This window comes from Lepidothrix coronata, unplaced genomic scaffold (genome assembly GCF_001604755.1).
Source record: "Lepidothrix coronata isolate B3197 unplaced genomic scaffold, Lepidothrix_coronata-1.0 Scaffold72, whole genome shotgun sequence".
Taxonomy (NCBI): domain Eukaryota; kingdom Metazoa; phylum Chordata; class Aves; order Passeriformes; family Pipridae; genus Lepidothrix; species Lepidothrix coronata.
The window spans coordinates 48,411-66,398 of record NW_016690252.1 but is presented as its reverse complement, the minus strand read 5'-3'; the positions used below and the strand labels follow the sequence as shown (position 1 = coordinate 66,398).

Sequence of the window (17,988 nt, the reverse complement as noted above, 5' to 3'; positions counted from 1 at the left end):
CCCCAGCACCCCCTTATCTCTGCATCCTTGCACCCCGGTGCCCCCGCACCCCCGTCCACCTGCATCGCCGCATGGCATCTCCCCCCATTCCTAACCCCCCTGCGCCCCCGTGACCCCACACCGCCCATCACCCCTGCATCCCCGACCCCTGCACTCCCATCCTCCCGCACCCTCATCCCTCCTCATCCCTCCTCACCCCCATCTCCCTGAACCATCTCCCCACACCTCCTTGCCCTCCCCCTCCCCCGCACCCCATCCCTGACCACGCCCACTGCTCCATGACCACGCCCCCTTTCCAATCCGACCCCGCCTCTTGCCCCCACCCATAACGGGCTCTGGCCGCGCCCCTTCCGTGCTCTCCGCCAATGGGAGGCGCGCACGCGGCCGCCGCGCGTCGTCTCCATGGAGAGAGGCGCATTCCAGCCCCCCGCGCAGGCGCCATGGAGCCGGGAGCCGGCACCTCCTGGGGGTGCGGCCGGGAGGGGAACCGGGGGGCACCGAGACCCCTCAGGGTGACCCCCGAGGGGGAGAGCTGGGGGGCACGGCCTGTGGGGCATTAGGGGGGAGCAGGGGGGGATAAGGGAGGAGGGTGGTGGATATGAGGGGCAGAATACCGGCTGGAGACAGCGGGAAGGATATTGCTGCAGGAGGTCAAGCGGGCAGAAGGGAGCTGTGGAGGGGGAGACCCCTCCGGAGCGCAGACCCAGCAGCAGGCATTGCTTCTGTCCCCCAAACGGAGGGAAATCCCTCCTTGTCCCTTGTCCCAGTGTGGGGGTGACACTGCAGGGGACCCCGGGTCCCTCGCCTCAGGACCCTGCCCGTGCTGGTGGGGGCTGGGGATGTGGTGGGTAATGAGGGGCTGAAGGATGTGCCCCGCTGCCTTTCCTCAGGGTTTGCTCTCATCTCCAGGGTAGCTCTGACGGGCCATGTGGGTCCCACATGCCCTGGGGAGAGGTCACCGTGCCTGGGCAGGGTCCAGGGTGGTATCCGCCTGCCTGATGTGCCCATGGAGAAGCTTCCATGCCATGAGGAGCCACTGACAGCCACCGCCAAGAGGCTCCAGGAGATGTCGGACATAGCCGAGGTGCCGGAGATGCCCACTGAGCCGCCTGCTGAGGCTCTGCCACCCGTCCCCAGCCCTGAGCCAGCCCGAGAGACTGGGAATGATCCCTCTGAGATCAAGCTGCCTCCCTGGCTTGGAAAGTGGGGAACGTGTCGCGAGGAGGTGCCGGTGGAGCCCCTCTCCCCACCAAAGCCAGCAGAGCAGCCCAGCCAGCCAGTGACCCGACGGGGCCGCGCGATCCGCACCTGGCTGGGGGAGGTAACTCCATCAGGGAAAATGGCCCTCAACTGGCCCTACCGTATCCCACATGCTGATTCGGTGATGCTCCCCGCTCCTGGGTAGACCCCTCTCTTTAGATAGCCACCTTTGGCTGAGCCAGGACTTCCCAGATGACCTTGAGCCCAGTGGGTAGAAAGGGGATGAAATTCAATAGCACAAAAGGCACGGGAAGGCACGTGGGGAGTGACAGTGAGGCTTTGGGAGGGAAGCTGGGATCTTGCTGCTGGCGGGCAGGAGTTCCATGTCACAGCTGATCATAGAGATGTGGGGCAAGCAAGGCTTGGGGGGCACCTGATGGGTCAAACTGTGCCACAGTCTGGGGACCCCGTGGTTTGTTCAAGTGTCATAAGAGAGCTTGCCCAGTGTAGGGGGAGTCCAGGCACCCCTCAGCTTGGGACAGCCATACAAGGTCAGCAGACCTCCAGCAGGCAGGAGAGGTCAGCCCTACCCAAGCTGCAGGTGTCCCTGCTCCAGCGTTCCCAGGGAGCTGGCTGGAAGGACTGTGACCCCTTTTTGCAGCTTGTGCCTCTGGGGCTATCAAAAGCCTAAAAGCCAGGAGCAGGCATGGGGGGCACTGCAGGGTGGGTTCCCACCCCCTTCCACAGCCCCTACTGTCCATCTCTAGAAAGTCGTGGACCCCTTGAACTCTGGGCTGGGGCAGGAGCTAGGCAGTGAGGACTCCGCCCACCACCGCGGGTTCCATGGACTGCCACTCCATCAGTTCCTGTCCTCGCTCACTGACAGCTCCACCACGGACACCTACCGCCCGCCACACAGGGCCCTGCTGCTGCGGCAAGGTGAGACTGAGCCCCCCTCAGCCGTGTGCCCCCCAGAAAGGCACTGAGGGAATCTCAGCTGGGGGGGGCTGATGGCACTTTCCCCTCTGCAGGGCTGCGGAAGGCCACACTGGCGTCCATGCTCTACGAGAAATACAGGCAAGCCTGCACCCCTGCGTGACACCCATCCTTGGGGCTGTGCCCTGGCAGAGGGGACATGGAGTGGGGGGTACCCCAGGGCTGAGGGGTGTTTGCTCTGGCTGCAGTAAGGAGACGGAGGAGGAGATCCGTCCCCGCCCGCAGCCCATGGAGTCTGTCTCCACCACGCACCGGGACTACGCTGCCAGGGGCTTCCAGCCCACACCTCCATCCATCACTCAGGTACAGGCAGGAGACACCTCCCCCACCCCCCAGCTTGTGGCAGCTCCCAGGGAGGCTGCAAGGCTCCTGTGTCCCCCCGAGTGTGCTGTCCCTCCGGCCCACTGTCACTTTGCTTCCACTTGCAGCCCCACAACTACTTGACAGAGCAGCCAACCAGCTTCTGGCTGGAGCAAGCCCGTGGACTACCGGTAAGTCCCCCAGCACCTCACCCTGCCAGCACCCCAGGGGTCTCAGCTGCTGACAGGGACCTCTCCCCTTCTCTCCTCTCCAGGGTGTCACTGCCCTCTTCAGCAGAAACATTCCCTTCAAGAGGAACGCAACCTTCTCCACTCCCATCACTGTGTACCTAGGGCCACCCCACCCCTGCGACCCATTGAGCAGCGAGCCCCAGACCTTCAAGGATTAAAAAGCAAGGAGACACAGATGGTCCCGGCCTCCTTGCCACCCCAAGGCTGTCTTCAGGCTGGATGTTTGGAGGGGGACCACAGTGTCCCTGGGATCTCAAATCCCGCAGGGCCAAGTGGGAAACCCTCCAGCCCCGGTGCAAGTCACTGTTGACCCAAAACATGCTGTGGCCCCAAGCCTCCCTCCTTGGGCATGAAGGGAGAGCCCTTGGCACACCCTCGTCCACTGGGACATGTCCCCTCCCGGCACACGCAGCAGGCAACATGCAACCGCCGTCCCGGTCCCCAGGCACAGGTGTGTTCCAGTAAGAGGCGGCAGCAGGGCGGCCAGAGCATGAGCTCAGAGGAACGCACTGCAGCCCTCACGCCAAAGCAAACCCCGCTGCGGCAGCCCTGCCTTCCCAGCACTGCCTGAGCCCTCAACAGCTGCGGCTGCCCGGCCCCAGCCCCCCGTGCCCGGCCCCCCACCCTACAGCCGCAGACAGAGCCCCAGGACATGATGCTCAGGGATGCTCCAGGCAGCTGACCCCAGCCAAGGCTGAGTTCAATATTGGGGTGCCCCCAGCCCCTGCCCCTTATTGGCACTCCAGGACAGAGAGAAGCAGAGGTCAGGTAACAGATGGATTTGGGGAAGTTTGTATTTCAACAAAATAGTTGCAGCGAGTCCTATATTTACACCTGGGGGAGGAGGGGGTGGTATTTACATGACCCACTGGGGTTATATACAGGAGAAGAGGAGACTGGGGAGGGGGGGAGCTGCAGCATTGAAGCCTGACCTGGCCAAGGAGTCAGTCTTGGCAGGAATCCCCATTTCCCCCCACCCCAGGGACAGGGTGACATGGGCACAACTTCTGCTTGGGGCCAGGTACTGAAAAGAGACGGCAAAGTGCCCTACGGGGCAGCCAGGCCCCGGACCAGCTCAGAGCCAGCTGAGCCACACGGGAGAGGGCAGGGATGGCAGGACCCCAGAGGGTGGGGGAGATATGAGGGTTGGATCTGGGCCAGTTCCCCCCTCCAAGGGGCTGTGGGGGAAGGTGGGCTTTGCTGGTGCTGACGGAAGGGGGGCAGACGGTGACATGGCCGCTGCCCCACCTTGCCCTGGCCCTGCTGAAGCAGGGGGGCTGCAGAGGTGGTGGTGGATGCAGTGAGGGGGGTGCCGGTGCGTCCTGGGGGTCAAGGCACCGGAAGGCACTGGCAGCCCCACTGAGGCTGGGGGCTCCGCCACTGCCACTGGGCTCAGACGACTTTGGGGTCTTTCCTCTCGCCCAGCAGCCAATATGTCCGCATCTTTCCCTTGCCCTGGGAGGGAGAAGAGGGCAGTGAGAACCTCCCTGCCCCTGGCACTGCTCCTTGTGTGTCATCCCCAGCATTGAGGGGAATAAAGGGTCCCAGCCTGAACCCATGCCCTCATCACATGTCCCATACAGCAGGAAGGGTTGGCAGCCCCCTGGCATCCCTGTGCCCTCACCTTCATCTCCACATCCCCACGCAGCTCCAGATCAAAGCAGCCAAACTCATCCAGGACTTCCTTTGTGGTGGATGAGACGTGGATCTTTAGGGCTGGGTAGCACACAGGGGAAAAAGAGACTTGGCTGGGTGAGGGAGCTGAACACAACTTGAGGTGCTGGACCCCAGCTGCCAGCCCCGTGGCTCACCCTGGCCATTGGATTCCATGCGGGATGCAGTGTTCACCGTGTCCCCAAAGAGGCAGTACCGTGGCATCTTCAGACCCACCACGCCAGCACACACAGGACCTGCCAGCACAGGGACACTTAGGGACACTGTGGGGCAGGCGGATGGCCTGCGGTGCCAGCAGGCGCGGGGACTCACCAGTGTGGATGCCGATGCGCAGGTGGAGCTGGTCGTTGGGACGGTGACGGATCTTGAAGGTTTTGACAGCCTCGAGCAGGGCCAGGGCCATGCGGACGATCTCACGGGCGTGCAGCTTCCCATTGCGCACCGGCAGCCCCGAGACCACCATGTAGGCATCCCCAATGGTCTCCACCTGTGAGGTAAGGGGGAGCAGGTAGAACCTGGGCTCCTTGCTGCCTGCCTCACTGTGGGGGACTGGGCTGGCTCACCCACACCCTCACCTTGTAGACATCAAAGTTATCAATGATGGCATCGAAGCAAGTGTAGAGATCGTTCAGCAGCATCACGACCTGAATGGAGCAAGGGCATGTGTGAGGCTGGGAGCAGGCATGGCCCCCCAACCCCAGTGATGGCACTGCTAGGGTGTGAGACCCCCACCAGCTCCAGAGAGTGGCTTCCCCCCAAGCCCTGCTCTCACCTGCATGGGAGTACTCTCTGCCGAGAGGGCAGTGAAGCCCACAATGTCACTGAAGTAGATGGTGACGCTGTCAAAAGCCTCAGCCCGTACTGTCTCCCCACGCTTCAGCTGCTCCGCCACAGAGCTGGTGGGACCAGAGCGGATGGTGGTGAGCTCCCACTTCCAACCCACTGTTCCCCCACATCCTTTGCCCTACAGCAGCATGGAGAGCTGGCAAGGGACTCCATGCTCACACAGCAGTGGGTGCATGCTGACCCCATGCCAAACCCCAGACCCACAAGCTCCCTTGTCTCCCCCTCTCACTGGGGCAGAATCTGGTAGAGGAGGTTCTCCGCCTTGCGCTTCTCCTCCAGGTAGGCCTGTGTCCGCTCCTCCACCAGCTTCTCCAGATTGTTGGCGTACTGCTCCATGCGCGACAGCAAGTTGTCCAGGATGCTGGTGCTTCCCTCCCTGCCAGAGTGCAGGCAGCTGGCACTGCCAGAAGAGGTGCCCCCCAACCACCTCCACCCCCATTGCCGTCCCCACTCCCGCCCTGGGCCACCTTTCCCACTCGCCAACCACCCACTTGTTGAATCTACGGATGAAGATCTTGATTTGGCTGAAGTCGGGGCGCTCAGCTGGTTCCTGCGCCCAGCAGCGCTCCATCAGCACGGCCAGCTCCTCGCTGTGCACCCCAATGTCGATGGAGGGGCGGAAGAACGGTTTCTGGCTGTTACGCACCTTCTGCACGATCTCTGCCAGGGGGTGGATGATGGTGAGCACCAGACCCTCCAAAGCAGGGACAGAACCGCCCCACAGCCACCTCCCACCCTCACCTTTGGGGCTCAGGTCCATGCCCTCAATGTAGAAGGGGCCGTTCCGCAGAGCAACCTCCTGCACGATGATGCCGAAGCTGTAGACATCAGCCTTCTGCATGCCCGGGGTGGGCAGGTGCCCCTTCTGCAGCAGCTCTGGGGCTGTCCACAGCTTCTCTGGTGGGACACAGCCGTGAAGCAGTGAGGCAGGGCCACCCCATCCCTGTGATCCCCCCAAGCAGGCACTCACTGGCATAGAGCGCATGGGTGTCCTCATTGTCGCTGGGTGAGCGGAAGCTGGCCAGTCCATAGTCGGTGATCTTCAGCACGAAGCGACTGTCCACCACACAGTTGGATGACTTGAGGCTGCCGTGGTGGCCGATGATGCTGTTGTGCAGGAAGGCCATTCCCTGGGACAGATGGACACAGTGAAGTTGGTATCCGTCATGCACCTCCCCCAGCCCTTTGTGCCCCTCCCTTGGGTACCTTGACAATGTCATTGATGAGGGAGTAGCGAAACATCCAGTCCAGGTTGATGCTCTCGTTCTCCAGGACGTCCTGGGGTAGCACAATGAGTGGACCCCACCAAGCACCCAGGGCATGGTGGCAGCAGTCTCACCAAGCACCCAGCTGCAGTGGGGTCTGCAGCATTCGCCCCCTCCCCTCCACCAGCCTCTGACACTTGCTTGGGCAGCTCGGCTGCGAGCCTTGTAGGGCTAAGGGCCACCAGTATCCACAGCCCTGTCCTCAGTGCCCAGCCCAGCCAGGTCACAAGGAGTGTCTAAGTGTCGCCCCTGGTGTCCCTAAGCCCCTCTACCTGCAGGCTGCCCCGTGGGCAGTACTCGGTGATGATGCAGATGTTGGGGGGGTCGATGCATGCCCCAATGAAGCGAGTCAGGTGGTTGAACTGGATGTCGCGCATCTGCAGGTGGAAGTGGAGCCAAGTGGGTCTCGAGGTTAGAGGAGATGGGCTGCTGCTCCCACCAGCCTCCTCCAGTCCCAGGAACAGTCCCTGCACCCCCAAGCAGGTTGCCCACCCCAGCATAGACCCCAAACCTACGTGTTTTAGCTCGAAGAGCACCTGCCGTGTCAACTCGATGCGCTTCTTATTGATGTGTTTAATGGCCACCACATTGCCCTGGGATGTTTGAGAAGGAAGAGAGGTCAGTGCCCACTGAGTGGATTTGCAGAGGCAAGGAAGGTGCCAGCATCCTGTGGGATGGGGGTGCAGCCAAGGGCAAGCACACCAACAAAGCTGGGGCATTTCAGGGGAGGGGTTCCCACCTGCTGCACTGACCTTGAAGTGGCCGGTGTTGGCGAAGATCTGGTACTTGCCATGGGTAGTCATCAGGGAGCCATAGCTGGAGCCACGCTGTGTGAAGGAGGGGATCAGGGAGGGGAACCCTGGGGTGGCAAGGTAGCAGACACCGACGCAGCAGGGCAGGAACACTCAAGGGTGTGCAGGGGATGGTGCAGGATGGGCTCTAAAGGGTTAGGGCAAGTTCTACATGCTCTATAGGGAGGGTGAGGACTGAATGGAGGGTGCACTGAAGGGATGTAGGGATAAGGTGTGTCTGTGAGGGGATGGAGAGCAACACAGGAGCTTGATGAGGTACGGTGCTCTGTAGGGGATTCAGGGCTGTGTAGGGGATGGAACTACAGTGACTGCAGGGGATGGAGGGTCATGCCAGGGATGGATGGAGTGCATCTCTACTAGGGAATGGAGAGTTATGTAAGGATGAAGGGCTGTTTAGAGGACGAGTGCAGTGGGGCTCTGGCTCTGTAGGGAACAGAGGGCCATGTAGGGAATCAACAGGGAGGGGTGTCATGCAGGGAGGGACGGCAGCACAAGGGCAGGGTTGTGCCCCAGAGCTGGCACCTCTCACCAGGGACAAGGTGAGCCGGCTGCCCGCTGCCTTGTGGTACCGCTCGGGACTTCCAAACTGCAGCTCATCCCAGCGGATCCTCCAGAGCATGCTGGCAAGCTCCTTCTCCAGCATCAGCTTCCTGAGGGACACATGGGTGTCAGATCCCCCTGCCCTGCCTGCCCCCCCAGCAGACTGAGAGGTGCCTGGTGCCCAGGCAGAGGCTCCCCCAGCCCCAGCTGACCTGAAGATGAGGAAGCTGGAGATGCCAAACATGACGAAGGTGAGGCCAGTGCCCAAAGCCACGATGGCCAGCATCGAGAGGGGGGCTGCAAACAGGAGGGGATGTCAGGGTGGTCCAACTGGCCATGATGGCCAGACTGGTACGCAGCCATAAGGAAGGGCGCTGGGGCCCAAGGGACGTGGGGACCCAGGACACCCACTTTTATCGCAGGAGGGGTCATCCACATCAAAGACACAGGGAGGGTTGTCCAAGGGGGGAGCCCCCTTCACCCAAGGAATAGGTCGCCCCAGCCAGTGAATTTGCTTCTCCACACCCGAGTAGTGTCCCACCACCTAAAGCAGAGAGAGAGAGATGAGGCCCCCCAGACCCCAGCATCCCATCCCTGCCCTAGCCGGGGGAAAACTGGTGCTGGCCCCCACCTCATACTTCCCAGTCTTGGGGTCGCTCATGGCCCATAGGTTGAAGTCAGTGTCCCGGTCATTGTTGCTGTCCATGCTCACAAGCCCCGTCACCCCTGTGGGAGAAGCAAAACCCAGATAGGACAGGGACTGGGTTCCACCACCCCCACAGCACTCACAGCCCAGCTGCCCCTGTCCCAGTGTTACCCTGGAACTTGCGGTCCCGCATCTTCTCGATGATGTGGGTGGCATTTTTCTTGGAGCCTCCCTCACGCAGGGTCTCGTTCAGCACCATGGCATACAGCAGCATCCCATCATAGAAACACCCCGCCACCAGGTTCATCTGTGGGGGGAACCTGAGCACACCCACAGCCACGCACACAGGAGCACCCTGGCCCTGGGACCTCCACACCAGGACCATGCACCCACCCATGGCCCCATAACCCCACACTGGGACCAACATTCACCTTGCAGGGATGGCAGTGCCCATGGCTGTTCCCACCAGGGATGCCCTCCCCAGCATTGCCTGTGGCCACGTTCCACTCTCTGCATTCTGGAGAGGTACCTCAGACCCATGTGGAAGGTCCCCACCACCCCATCATGCAAGCAGATTCACTCACCAGAGAGTAGTTGAGCTGCACTCCAAATTTCTGCTTAGCTCGCAGGATGAGCTGGGTTTGGAAATGCTGGTACTCAGGGTTTTGGGGCTCATAGTAGGTAATCACCAGCACCATCTGCAACCGAGCACAACACCCTGGCTCACACACCGGGGGCCAGGCTGGAGAGATCCCTGTCCCCAGGCAGTGTGCACATCTTACCTGGAAAGCCTCGCGCAACCCTGAATCCTGGCCCGGGCTCTGTTGCCAGGGCTTGAAGGGGTCACGGGCAGAGTCGCCCCGCAGGCTCTCCCCAAAGACATCCAAGTAGAAGAAGACATAGTCACCGTTGGTGAGGTTTTCCTGCTGTGCCAGCTGCATGATCTGCCTCAGCATCTCTGGCGGCCCACAGAGATACACCACTGCCGGAGAGAGGAGGGGGGATCAGAGGGACAGTAACACCCCACTGCACCCTGGGGCACACAGCCAACAATGGGGTGGGATGCTTTCCTCTGGGGGGATGGGGCAGAGCAGCCCCAGGGGCACTTGGTGCCTGCAGGGTGGGTGAGTGGGGGGGGTGGAGCAGGCAGATGGGGCAGTGCTTGGCTCACCCCCTCCCTGTGCCCCACAGACAGCCCCACCGCCCTTGCTAGCACTGACCCACTCTTGCCCCATCAGTCATCTTGGGCTGAGGGCGGAAAGGAGAACAGGGGAAAACTTGCTCCAAAACATGAGGGGGCTGCCCCAGGCACAGACGTCACACACCCTGCTCCAGTAAAAGCCAGACAGGAGATGCCTCCCCCTGGCATCAGCGTCCTGGCTGCTCCACACCGGCCCCAGCCAGGGGACCAGGGGGGCCGGGAGAGGCGGTGGGGCCGTGCGCCCAGAGGCCCCTGGGGAGCCCGGGCTGTGGAATGGGACAAACCCATGTTTGGGTTCGCGGCTGGCCGGCAGTGTGGCAGGAATGCGCAGGTTCCCAGATTCCAGCACCTTCTGTGGCCACTGGCGCTAATTGGAAACAGAGCATCGCATCTCGCTGGTGTGACCCACGCGGCAAGGGGGTGCCTGGGCCCCATCAGGCCGCCCTGTGAGCCCCCAGCCTCTGCTGAGGGCTCAGCCAGCCCCCATGGGATGCCCACCCAGGTGCTGTGTGGGGGCAGCATGGGGCTGGCACAGGGCACCACGGGCAGCAAGGACGGGCGCCTGAGAGTGTCCAAAACCCCCCCAAGCAGGGGCCCTCTATGCCCTTGCTGAGGATCCTGACACTGCCTCCTCCCTCCCCCCGGAAAACCGGGGCCCCGCTCCAGCCAGCCTGGCTGGGAACCCGGGATTGAGCAACAGAGGAGGCGGCGGCGGCGGGTGCCGGAGGAATGTCACGCTTGGGCGCTGGCCCCGGCGCACAGCCTTTCTGCAAGGGGCCCAGCGCCCCGGCTGGACCCGGGTAACGGGGGGGGGGCTGGGGACAGCAAAGAAGCCCCGCTCCTCTGGGATGGGGTCTCTGCTGCTGGACGGCTCCTAGCCATGCAGGCACCCAGCCATGCAGGCACCCAGCCATGGGGGTAGCAGGGCTGACAGGGGCTGACAGGGTCACCCATGGTAGCAGTGAGGCAGCCCATGGGTGGGAGAAGAAACCCAGCACAGCCGCCTTGGGCACAGAGAATCCACAGCAATGTGGGGAGCTGCTCCTGGGCATGGGGGAGAGGGAAATTGCAGCAGCATGAGCTGTGTGTGAGCAAAAGCCTGTTCCAGAGTTTGAAATGGTTCCCTCTGAATGCTGCAATACTTCAAATAAACCGTCTCAGCTTCCCCACTTCGCTAGTCCTGAACCCAGAAATGTGCTGTCCCCAAACTTCTCATGCAGGATGGGCAGCTCAGCACCTCCCTGGCACGCAGACCCTGGGGGTCCCCCCCTAAGGACACAGCATGGGACCCTCCCCATCCCATTGCAGGCGCCAGGAAAAGGCAGCCACACGGACTGGTGAGCCACAACAGCTGGTGGTAGATAGTGGGACGCTGCAGGCAGCCAGCCCCTGCGGCGGCAGCGAAAGCCTGCCTGGTCAAAGGCCACCAAGCAAGGAGATAGATGACGCCTGAACGGCTCCCCAGGGACAGTTTGCAGGAGCCATGCAGAAGGAAAGGGTCAATGTTTGAGGCTCTCCCTGACCTGGGCAGCTGCCTCCAGCTGGCAGCCTCCTGCATGGCCAGTGGCACCCCAGTGGGTGCACACAGCCCCCCAAGGGTAAATGGCCAAAGCCAGCCTTAGTTTCACAGAGGACAAGAGGAACAGGGTCCTACAAAGCTGGGGCACATCCAGCCCCCTGGCAATTATTTAGGGGTGTCTGTGGTGTGAAAGGCAGAGTGTCAGGCCCCGGGAGAGGGGCAGGACCACGAGCTTGCAGGTGAGGCAGCAGGATGCTGCTTGACCCCTACATGATAGAAGATAACCCTAAATTGAGGGTGAATCCCAGTTTCAGACAGCAAATCCCAGTTTGAAGCAGCCCCACCAGCACAGGGCACTGCAGAACAGAGACCCTCATCCTGGCCAGGCAGCCGTCGCACGCCCAGGGGGACTGCAGGGGTGAGGACCAAACACACTCCCCTCCAGCACCCAGCCATCTCCCCAGGCAGGGGACCTGGGCTTTTTGCAGGCAGATGCTCTGCTAATTCCCTCAACCACAGCTCTAATTATATCAGCACTTTTCCAAATGGCATAAGAGACGTGGGCCCCTGCACGTCGCCCAGGCCCCGGTGATACGGGCAATTGGAAGTGCGACGCGCCCACAACCCCTCCTGCTTCTTCATTAGACCTGCAAATGTTGAGGATCAGCAGCACTAGGGACACACAGTGGGGCAAGGAAGTGGCTTTCCTTGGGAGAGGTTTACCAAACTCCTGCCCACCACCTGGGAGAAGGAAGGTGACGCTAAGATGGATGATATGGTGTCATTGCAGGGCATGGATATGGATATGACTACAACTGAAGACCCTGCTTTCCCACTCTATGCCACACCATGCTGGGGTCAGGACCCCTGGGACAGCCTTGCAGGTTCCCTCTCCTGCCCCATACACCTACATCAGCTTCGCAGCCCTGGGCACCCACCTCTGTGGGGCCAAGCACTCAGCCCCACACTCTGGCCTCATCTCTAGGCTGTGGCCAGAGGTGCCCAGACCCTCTCCACATCCCTGCCTATAACAAGGGAGTTGGAACTAAATGATCTTTAAGGTCCCTTCCAACCCAAGCCTTTCTGTGATTCTGTGAAAATATGATGCCAGCTCAGAGGGCCCTCAGGTCTCTGCCCACACCCAGTGTCCTCCTCCAGCAGCCACGACCCCCTGCCTGCACCAGGAGGGATCAATTCCCACTGTGGTGATTTACAGCACCAAGCCGGAAACGTTGGCAGGAATTGCTAATTCTAGCCTTTTCCCCCGTGCAGTTCTTTGCCCCCATCCCACGAGAAGCTCCACACCCCTTGGCTGATGCTGGCGCACACAGGGAGCTTCCATCCCAGAGGAGCAGCCACAGGCTACTCAGCTCCTGCAGCCCACCACGGCGTGCTCACTCCATGGACTCAGCCTCACCAACTTCAGTCCTGAGGGGAACCCAGTCCAGCACTCTAAAGTGCCACACACACGCCCCTAGCCTGGTCCCGCACAGCCTCAGACACGTCTCCCACTGGCCCATCTGGCTCCACTTATCCTGGCTGGATGTCCTTCTTAATGACACAGCATCTCAGAATCCATTAAGGAGCACTGCGGAGTGGCTGACTCCCTGGGATCGATACACCCCGCTCATCAATAATGAAAGACCATCAGGCCGCCCTTGCTCTCCAGCTGCCTCCGTCAGCCCCTCCATTTCCTCCCGCTCCCAATATAGCTGCTCTCTTGGGGCACTCAAAAGGCACCAAATTGATTTATCCCTCCATCAGCAGGGTGGGGCCATCCCAGCCCCATGCCAGGGGCACTGCAGGGACAGGCACAGCCCAGGTGCCAGTCTGGGGGGCTCTGCCCGAGCACGGCACCACCACCTCAGTATGTTGGCACCATCTGGGCACGTAGCCTCAGCCGATGCTGTCCTTCAGACAGCCACGTCCATTCCCTCACCTCCAGCTTCTGAGGAGGTGCCTGGGTCCCGCCTGCCCTCAGGGACACCCGGTCCTGCTAACACAGAGGGTAGGTGGCCCCGCAGGGTGCCTTTCACAGCATGTGTTCCATCAAGGTGAGGGTGGCTCTCCCTGGTAAAGGTTGACCAAGCTGGGGGGCAGGGAGGGAGACACTGTGCCTCCTCCCTGTGCCACATCCTGGTCTCTTCACTGGCACAGAGTTTGGCCCTGGAGGGGCTCAGGTTGTGCCTTCTCCTCTGTGAAGCCACTTTCCTGTACAGGTCCTGCTGCTCCTCCAAACCCACTGCGACGGAATGTGCTCACTCTTCATTTTGCCCTACATACAATCCACTTTGCCCACCCCTCCCTGTGCCCTACATGGGTCCCACTGTGCTCTCAGCCCATCCTCATGCCCCACATGGGTTTCACTGTGCTCCCAGCCCCTCCCTGTGCTCCACAGGAATCCCACTGCCCCTTTGGCCCCTTGCCATGCCCCACCATGGGTTTCACTCTGCCCATCCCCTCCTGCACCCCACATGGGTCCCACCGCGTACTTGGCTCCTTGCTGTGCCCCACATGGGTCCCATTTTGTCCTTGGCCCCTCACTGCATGCCTCACAGGTCCCACTGTTTCCTCAGAGCCTCATGGTGTCCCACAAAGGTGCCACTGTCTCCTTGGACTGTTGCTGCACCCCACATAATCCCACTGTGTCCCCATTCACTTGCTGTGCCCCACACGGATCTCAATAGCCCCCTAATCCCTTTGGTGTGCTCTAGATGGGTCCCACCGCCACCCTGACCCCTTGTTGTGCCCCATATGGATCCCGCTGTGTTCCCAGTCCCTTGCTGTGCCCTACAGCAGTCAGTCCCACTGCATCTCTGTCCCCTCTCTGTGCCCCAGATGGGTCCTACTGCTCCTTTAATGCCGACATGTTGCCCACAGCACCCTAGTCCCCTACTGCACCCCAGATGGGCCCCATGGCACCGCCACCCCTTTGCTGTACCTTCTGTTTGCTGCACAGCCCATCCTTCCCCCTAATGTGCCCAGACGGGTACAACTGCACCCCCGTGCCCCACACGGATCCCACTGCACCCTCAGCCCCTGGCTGTGCCCCACGGAGGATTTTTCCTCCCCTCTCCGAGCGCTGCGCAGATCCCCCACAGGGAGCCCTCTCCACTCTCCCGTCCCCGTCCCACCCCTGGTCCCCAGACGCTCAGCCCTGTCCCGCGCGGGGTCGTTGTGTCCCCCCACCCCCACCCCAAGCCGCGCTGCCCCACGCACCGCGCCCGTTGGCTTTGATGAAGTGGACGGCGGTGTCGGGGCCGCCCTCGTCGGGGGAGTAGATGTGAACGGTGACGGTGAGGTTGTTGCCATCCTGCAGCTCCTGGTAGACTCCCTCGACGGTGAAGTAGTAGGGTCGGTCGTCGGTCTTGCGGTCCACGTAGAGGAGCACGGCGCGGGCGCTCCAGTTGAAGTGCGCGTGTAGGTGGGAGACGAAGGCGCCCAGTTTGGGGGCTGAGGGCCCGGTGCGCACCGTCGTGCTGTAATGCTCTCGCTTGCGGCTGAAGCCCGCGGCCACCGCCCCGCCGGTGATGAGCGGCAGCCGCCAGTGCGAGGCGAATCGCCCCACGGACGCAGCGGGGTACACGCAGCCCGGCCCGAACAGCACGTCGGGGTCGTGGTAGAGCTTCAGGTCCACGGCGTTGAGCGGTGCCACGTACTCGGAGCAGGCGCCCTCCAGCTCCGAGCTCATGAACTCGACGCGCACGGAGAAGGGCCGCGGCAGCAGCGGCGGCTCGCCCCTCTCCAGCGCTTCCAGCGCCAGGCTCAGTGCGGGACCCACGCGCGGCCAAGCCCACGCGTAGCTCACGTTGCGCTCCGGCAGCACCACCGCCACCGTCAAGTTGGCGGACGTCCCGGCGGGGGTCGCCGGTCGCCGCCCTCCGCTCGCCGGTCCCGGCAGCAGCAGCAGCAGCAGCAGCAGCGCCGGCAGCGGCAGCGGCAGCGGCGGAGCCATGGGCCGCGCTGGCTCCTCCGCCCCGGCCGCCGCCCGCCGCTCAGGAGCCCCCGCCGCGCCCCCGCCCCGCCGACCGACACCGACCGCCCTCTCCCGGGGGGGCGGTGCCGCCGGTCCCCGCCCGGCCCCGGACGGCACGGGGATGGGCGGCACCGCGGCGGGGCGGGGGGCGGTGTCCCCGGAGAGGGGGGGCCGCGGGGAGGGGCGAGTGGAGAGGGGGCACTGATTGGGACTGGGGGGGGGGGTGTGGAGGTGGACGGGTGCTCGCAGTCTGGCTTCCAGGTTCCAGGGAAGAGCTATGGGGTCCCAGCGCGGGGTTAGGGAGCGGGGTCCCCAGGTTCAGCTGCCCCCAGTTGGGCAGGGATTGAGGAGGGGGTGCGTGGCTTCTAGGAGGCCAGGGAGAGGAAGTGGGTAGGGGGGATCGGAGTTTGGGATTCGAGATGTCTCGAGTTGGTGGGGAATGAGGGAAGTGTGCTTTGGTTCCGATGGGGTGCAGTGAGGGGGAATCGGAGGACACCGGTTTGGAGCAGGGGGCTGGGGTGCTCGGCTTCTGGGTGGAGGGGTTGGGGAGGGGCTCAGGGGTCCTCAGTGGGGGGCTAGGAAGGGGAGTCCCCAGATCCAGTGGGCTTCCAGTGGGCAAGGATTGAGGAGGGGGTGCGTGCCATCTAGGAGGTCCAGGAAGGGGGTTGGTGAGGGACTATTAGGATTTGGAATGTCCTCAGTGGGTGGGGGACTGCGAGTGAAGTATCTGGGTTCAGGGAGCAGGTATAATTCAGGTTCTAGGGGGGCCCACAGCCTGGGGATTGGGGAGGGGATGTCCCGTGCTGGGGATCCCCAAGGGTTATGGAAGGCAATGGGGTGCAGGGGATGTGGGTGATGGGGCATTGGCAAAGGGGTGCCCTGGGGAGGGATGTCTCCACTGCAGGGGGTACACGGCTGTGGGGTGCAGCCAGCTGAAAAGGGAGGGGATATCCTGGGTGTGGGTGTCCCCACAATGGATTTTTGGGACATCTTGGGCTATGGGGTACAAGGGGAGTCAGGCTCTGGGGAGAAGTTGCCCAGGACCTGGTCACTTCCCTTTGGACATACCTGTTTGTGGATATCTGCTCTGGGGAGCAGGGGAGGCGGTTGGAGAGCTACCCGGGGATTTTGGATGCAGGGGGGGCAACTGGGGAATTGGACCTGGAGAACCTGGGTGCCCTGGGGATACAAACATCCTTGGTAGCCAGGAGGTCCCCCCAGTAGTGGAGGGTGCAAGTGGGGACCTCTGCCACAGCGACCTGGTGTGCTGCTGCCCAGCGACACACAGCCTGGTGGGGCAGGGGTGGCTGAGGCCAGGGGGTGGCAGGGAACTGGGGCAGTGAGCACGTCACCACTGCGGGTTTTAAGGCTCCAACCTGTGGGGTAGGAGGGTGGGCGTCTGCGAGGGGAGCACAGGGGAGTACTCTGGAGTCAAGGGTGACTATGGGGCAGGGAACCCCGTGCAAGCCCCTAGAGAGCCATGGGGCTGGGATAACTCGGGCAGAGCGGGGTTGCCCGTCCTTCCGGGAATTTGGGAAGTATCTAAGGAGATGCCATGGGCTGCCATGGGGCGCCCCCCCGCCCAGGGGGACACAGAGGTGCCGTGCGTTTGTTTGCAGGGGCGCCTCGGTAGAGCAAGGGGGGCTCGGCGGGGGCAGCATGCCTGCGGTGCATTCCTCGCATTCCCAGCCTGCTGCCTGCTCCCATCGGGCGGGGGTGGGGGGCGATAGAGGTTGGAGGGGATTGCGGGTGTATGCTGCCAGCCACTGCCCCATGGCTCAGAGCTATGTGGGGCGGCATGCTTGTTTGTGGGAGCGCAGGGGGAGCGCAGTGTCTTCACGGGAACCCTGCAGGCGTTTGCGGGTGTCACTGGCCCCGCAACGTCCCGCGGGGCTCAGGCGCGTGAGGGATGCTGCGCTGAGCGGCGGACAGGGGGTCGCTGTCCTCTCCTGGGATTTGGGACAAGCCACCGGAGAAAAGCAGCGCCAAGGCACGGCACCCTGTGGTGCCCCGGTACGGGTCCCTGTGCCACTAGGCTTGCCGGGAATCACAGCCCCTCTCACTGTCCCCGCCTGTGCCGCTGCGGGTGTCCCCACCGTGAGTGACACGTCCTTCCCGTCGTGGGGTCACGGAGCTCGGCTCACCCAGCCCGGCACAACCCAAGTCGGGGGGATTGGGTTGCCGGCTATAAATACCCCTGGCCAGCGTAGCACGGAACCAAAGGACAGTGAAATCCGACTGACAGCAAAGACAACTGAAAGGAGAAGCTGGAAGGGTCTGGAAGAGCTTCCCTGTGGAGTGTGAGGCTGGGCATGATGGGGTGATGATGGTCCCGCCGGAGACCACAACCTCTGTGAAATCAGCCCTGCTCATGGGGCTCTGATGGTAGCAGATTCTGTGCCCCCAGCCCTGTGGCTCGTGTCCTGAGCCACAGTGGCATCTCCGAGTCTCCGGTGGCACTGGCCCAGGAGCAAAGAGGGGACAGAGGGACTGGCAGCAGCCTGGGTGGGAAAAGCCTTCGCGCCGTCCTCTCCCTGGGCGCAGTGGTCAGGGAGCAAGCACGGGCCGCTCCGCCGGGAGGTGGTGGTGCTCCCGCAGGACCTGCCGCGGGCGGGACGGAGCCAGAGGAGGAAAGACTCTGGGAAATTGGAAACAAAAATAGAGATATATGGAAGAAAAGCAAAGGGGGGGGGAGGGAGAGCGGGAGAAGTTGGGGGGGACTCGCTGGGGGGGGGATGGGGTGCGTGGGGTGCCCTTGGCGG

The 17,988-nt window shown here is 62.7% G+C and overlaps 2 protein-coding genes across 2 annotated transcripts in view; one reads left to right on the top strand and one right to left on the bottom strand.

Annotated features, from left to right (window-relative positions):
* The first annotated feature begins 353 nt into the window (after nucleotides 1–353).
* Nucleotides 354–2,949, top strand: SPAG8 (sperm associated antigen 8). The gene is made up of 7 exons (XM_017819103.1): nucleotides 354–469; nucleotides 910–1,321; nucleotides 1,968–2,139; nucleotides 2,232–2,277; nucleotides 2,385–2,499; nucleotides 2,625–2,687; nucleotides 2,771–2,949. The coding sequence occupies exons 1-7, from the start codon at nucleotides 366–368 to the stop codon at nucleotides 2,903–2,905; spliced, it is 1,047 nt and encodes a 348-aa protein (XP_017674592.1). The 5' UTR covers nucleotides 354–365; the 3' UTR covers nucleotides 2,906–2,949.
* A 574-nt stretch (nucleotides 2,950–3,523) lies between these two features.
* The window catches only part of NPR2 (natriuretic peptide receptor 2), a 21,187-nt gene continuing 6,722 nt past the window's right edge, over nucleotides 3,524–17,988 (bottom strand). The window contains exons 2-23 of the mRNA XM_017818993.1: nucleotides 14,470–15,129; nucleotides 9,313–9,512; nucleotides 9,115–9,228; nucleotides 8,702–8,837; nucleotides 8,516–8,610; nucleotides 8,296–8,428; nucleotides 8,097–8,181; nucleotides 7,874–7,994; nucleotides 7,285–7,359; nucleotides 7,048–7,125; nucleotides 6,805–6,909; nucleotides 6,474–6,545; nucleotides 6,238–6,397; nucleotides 6,009–6,164; nucleotides 5,759–5,927; nucleotides 5,497–5,643; nucleotides 5,194–5,317; nucleotides 4,997–5,065; nucleotides 4,734–4,908; nucleotides 4,559–4,657; nucleotides 4,372–4,463; nucleotides 3,524–4,202 (exon numbers count right to left, since the gene is read on the bottom strand). Coding sequence (XP_017674482.1) covers nucleotides 4,140–4,202; nucleotides 4,372–4,463; nucleotides 4,559–4,657; nucleotides 4,734–4,908; nucleotides 4,997–5,065; nucleotides 5,194–5,317; nucleotides 5,497–5,643; nucleotides 5,759–5,927; nucleotides 6,009–6,164; nucleotides 6,238–6,397; nucleotides 6,474–6,545; nucleotides 6,805–6,909; nucleotides 7,048–7,125; nucleotides 7,285–7,359; nucleotides 7,874–7,994; nucleotides 8,097–8,181; nucleotides 8,296–8,428; nucleotides 8,516–8,610; nucleotides 8,702–8,837; nucleotides 9,115–9,228; nucleotides 9,313–9,512; nucleotides 14,470–15,129 — 3,128 coding nt within the window. The 3' untranslated portion in view covers nucleotides 3,524–4,139. The remainder of the gene's footprint in view (nucleotides 4,203–4,371; nucleotides 4,464–4,558; nucleotides 4,658–4,733; nucleotides 4,909–4,996; nucleotides 5,066–5,193; nucleotides 5,318–5,496; nucleotides 5,644–5,758; nucleotides 5,928–6,008; nucleotides 6,165–6,237; nucleotides 6,398–6,473; nucleotides 6,546–6,804; nucleotides 6,910–7,047; nucleotides 7,126–7,284; nucleotides 7,360–7,873; nucleotides 7,995–8,096; nucleotides 8,182–8,295; nucleotides 8,429–8,515; nucleotides 8,611–8,701; nucleotides 8,838–9,114; nucleotides 9,229–9,312; nucleotides 9,513–14,469; nucleotides 15,130–17,988) is intronic.

Excerpts from the sequence above, each read along its gene's own strand:
- SPAG8 (XM_017819103.1), top strand. The coding sequence starts at position 366 with ATGGGAGGCGCGCACGCGGCCGCCGCGCGTCGTCTCCATGGAGAGAGG. Across the intron at positions 1,322-1,967 it reads TCCGCACCTGGCTGGGGGAG|AAAGTCGTGGACCCCTTGAA; the intron begins GTAACTCCATCA and ends GTCCATCTCTAG. Across the intron at positions 2,688-2,770 it reads AGCAAGCCCGTGGACTACCG|GGTGTCACTGCCCTCTTCAG; the intron begins GTAAGTCCCCCA and ends TCTCCTCTCCAG.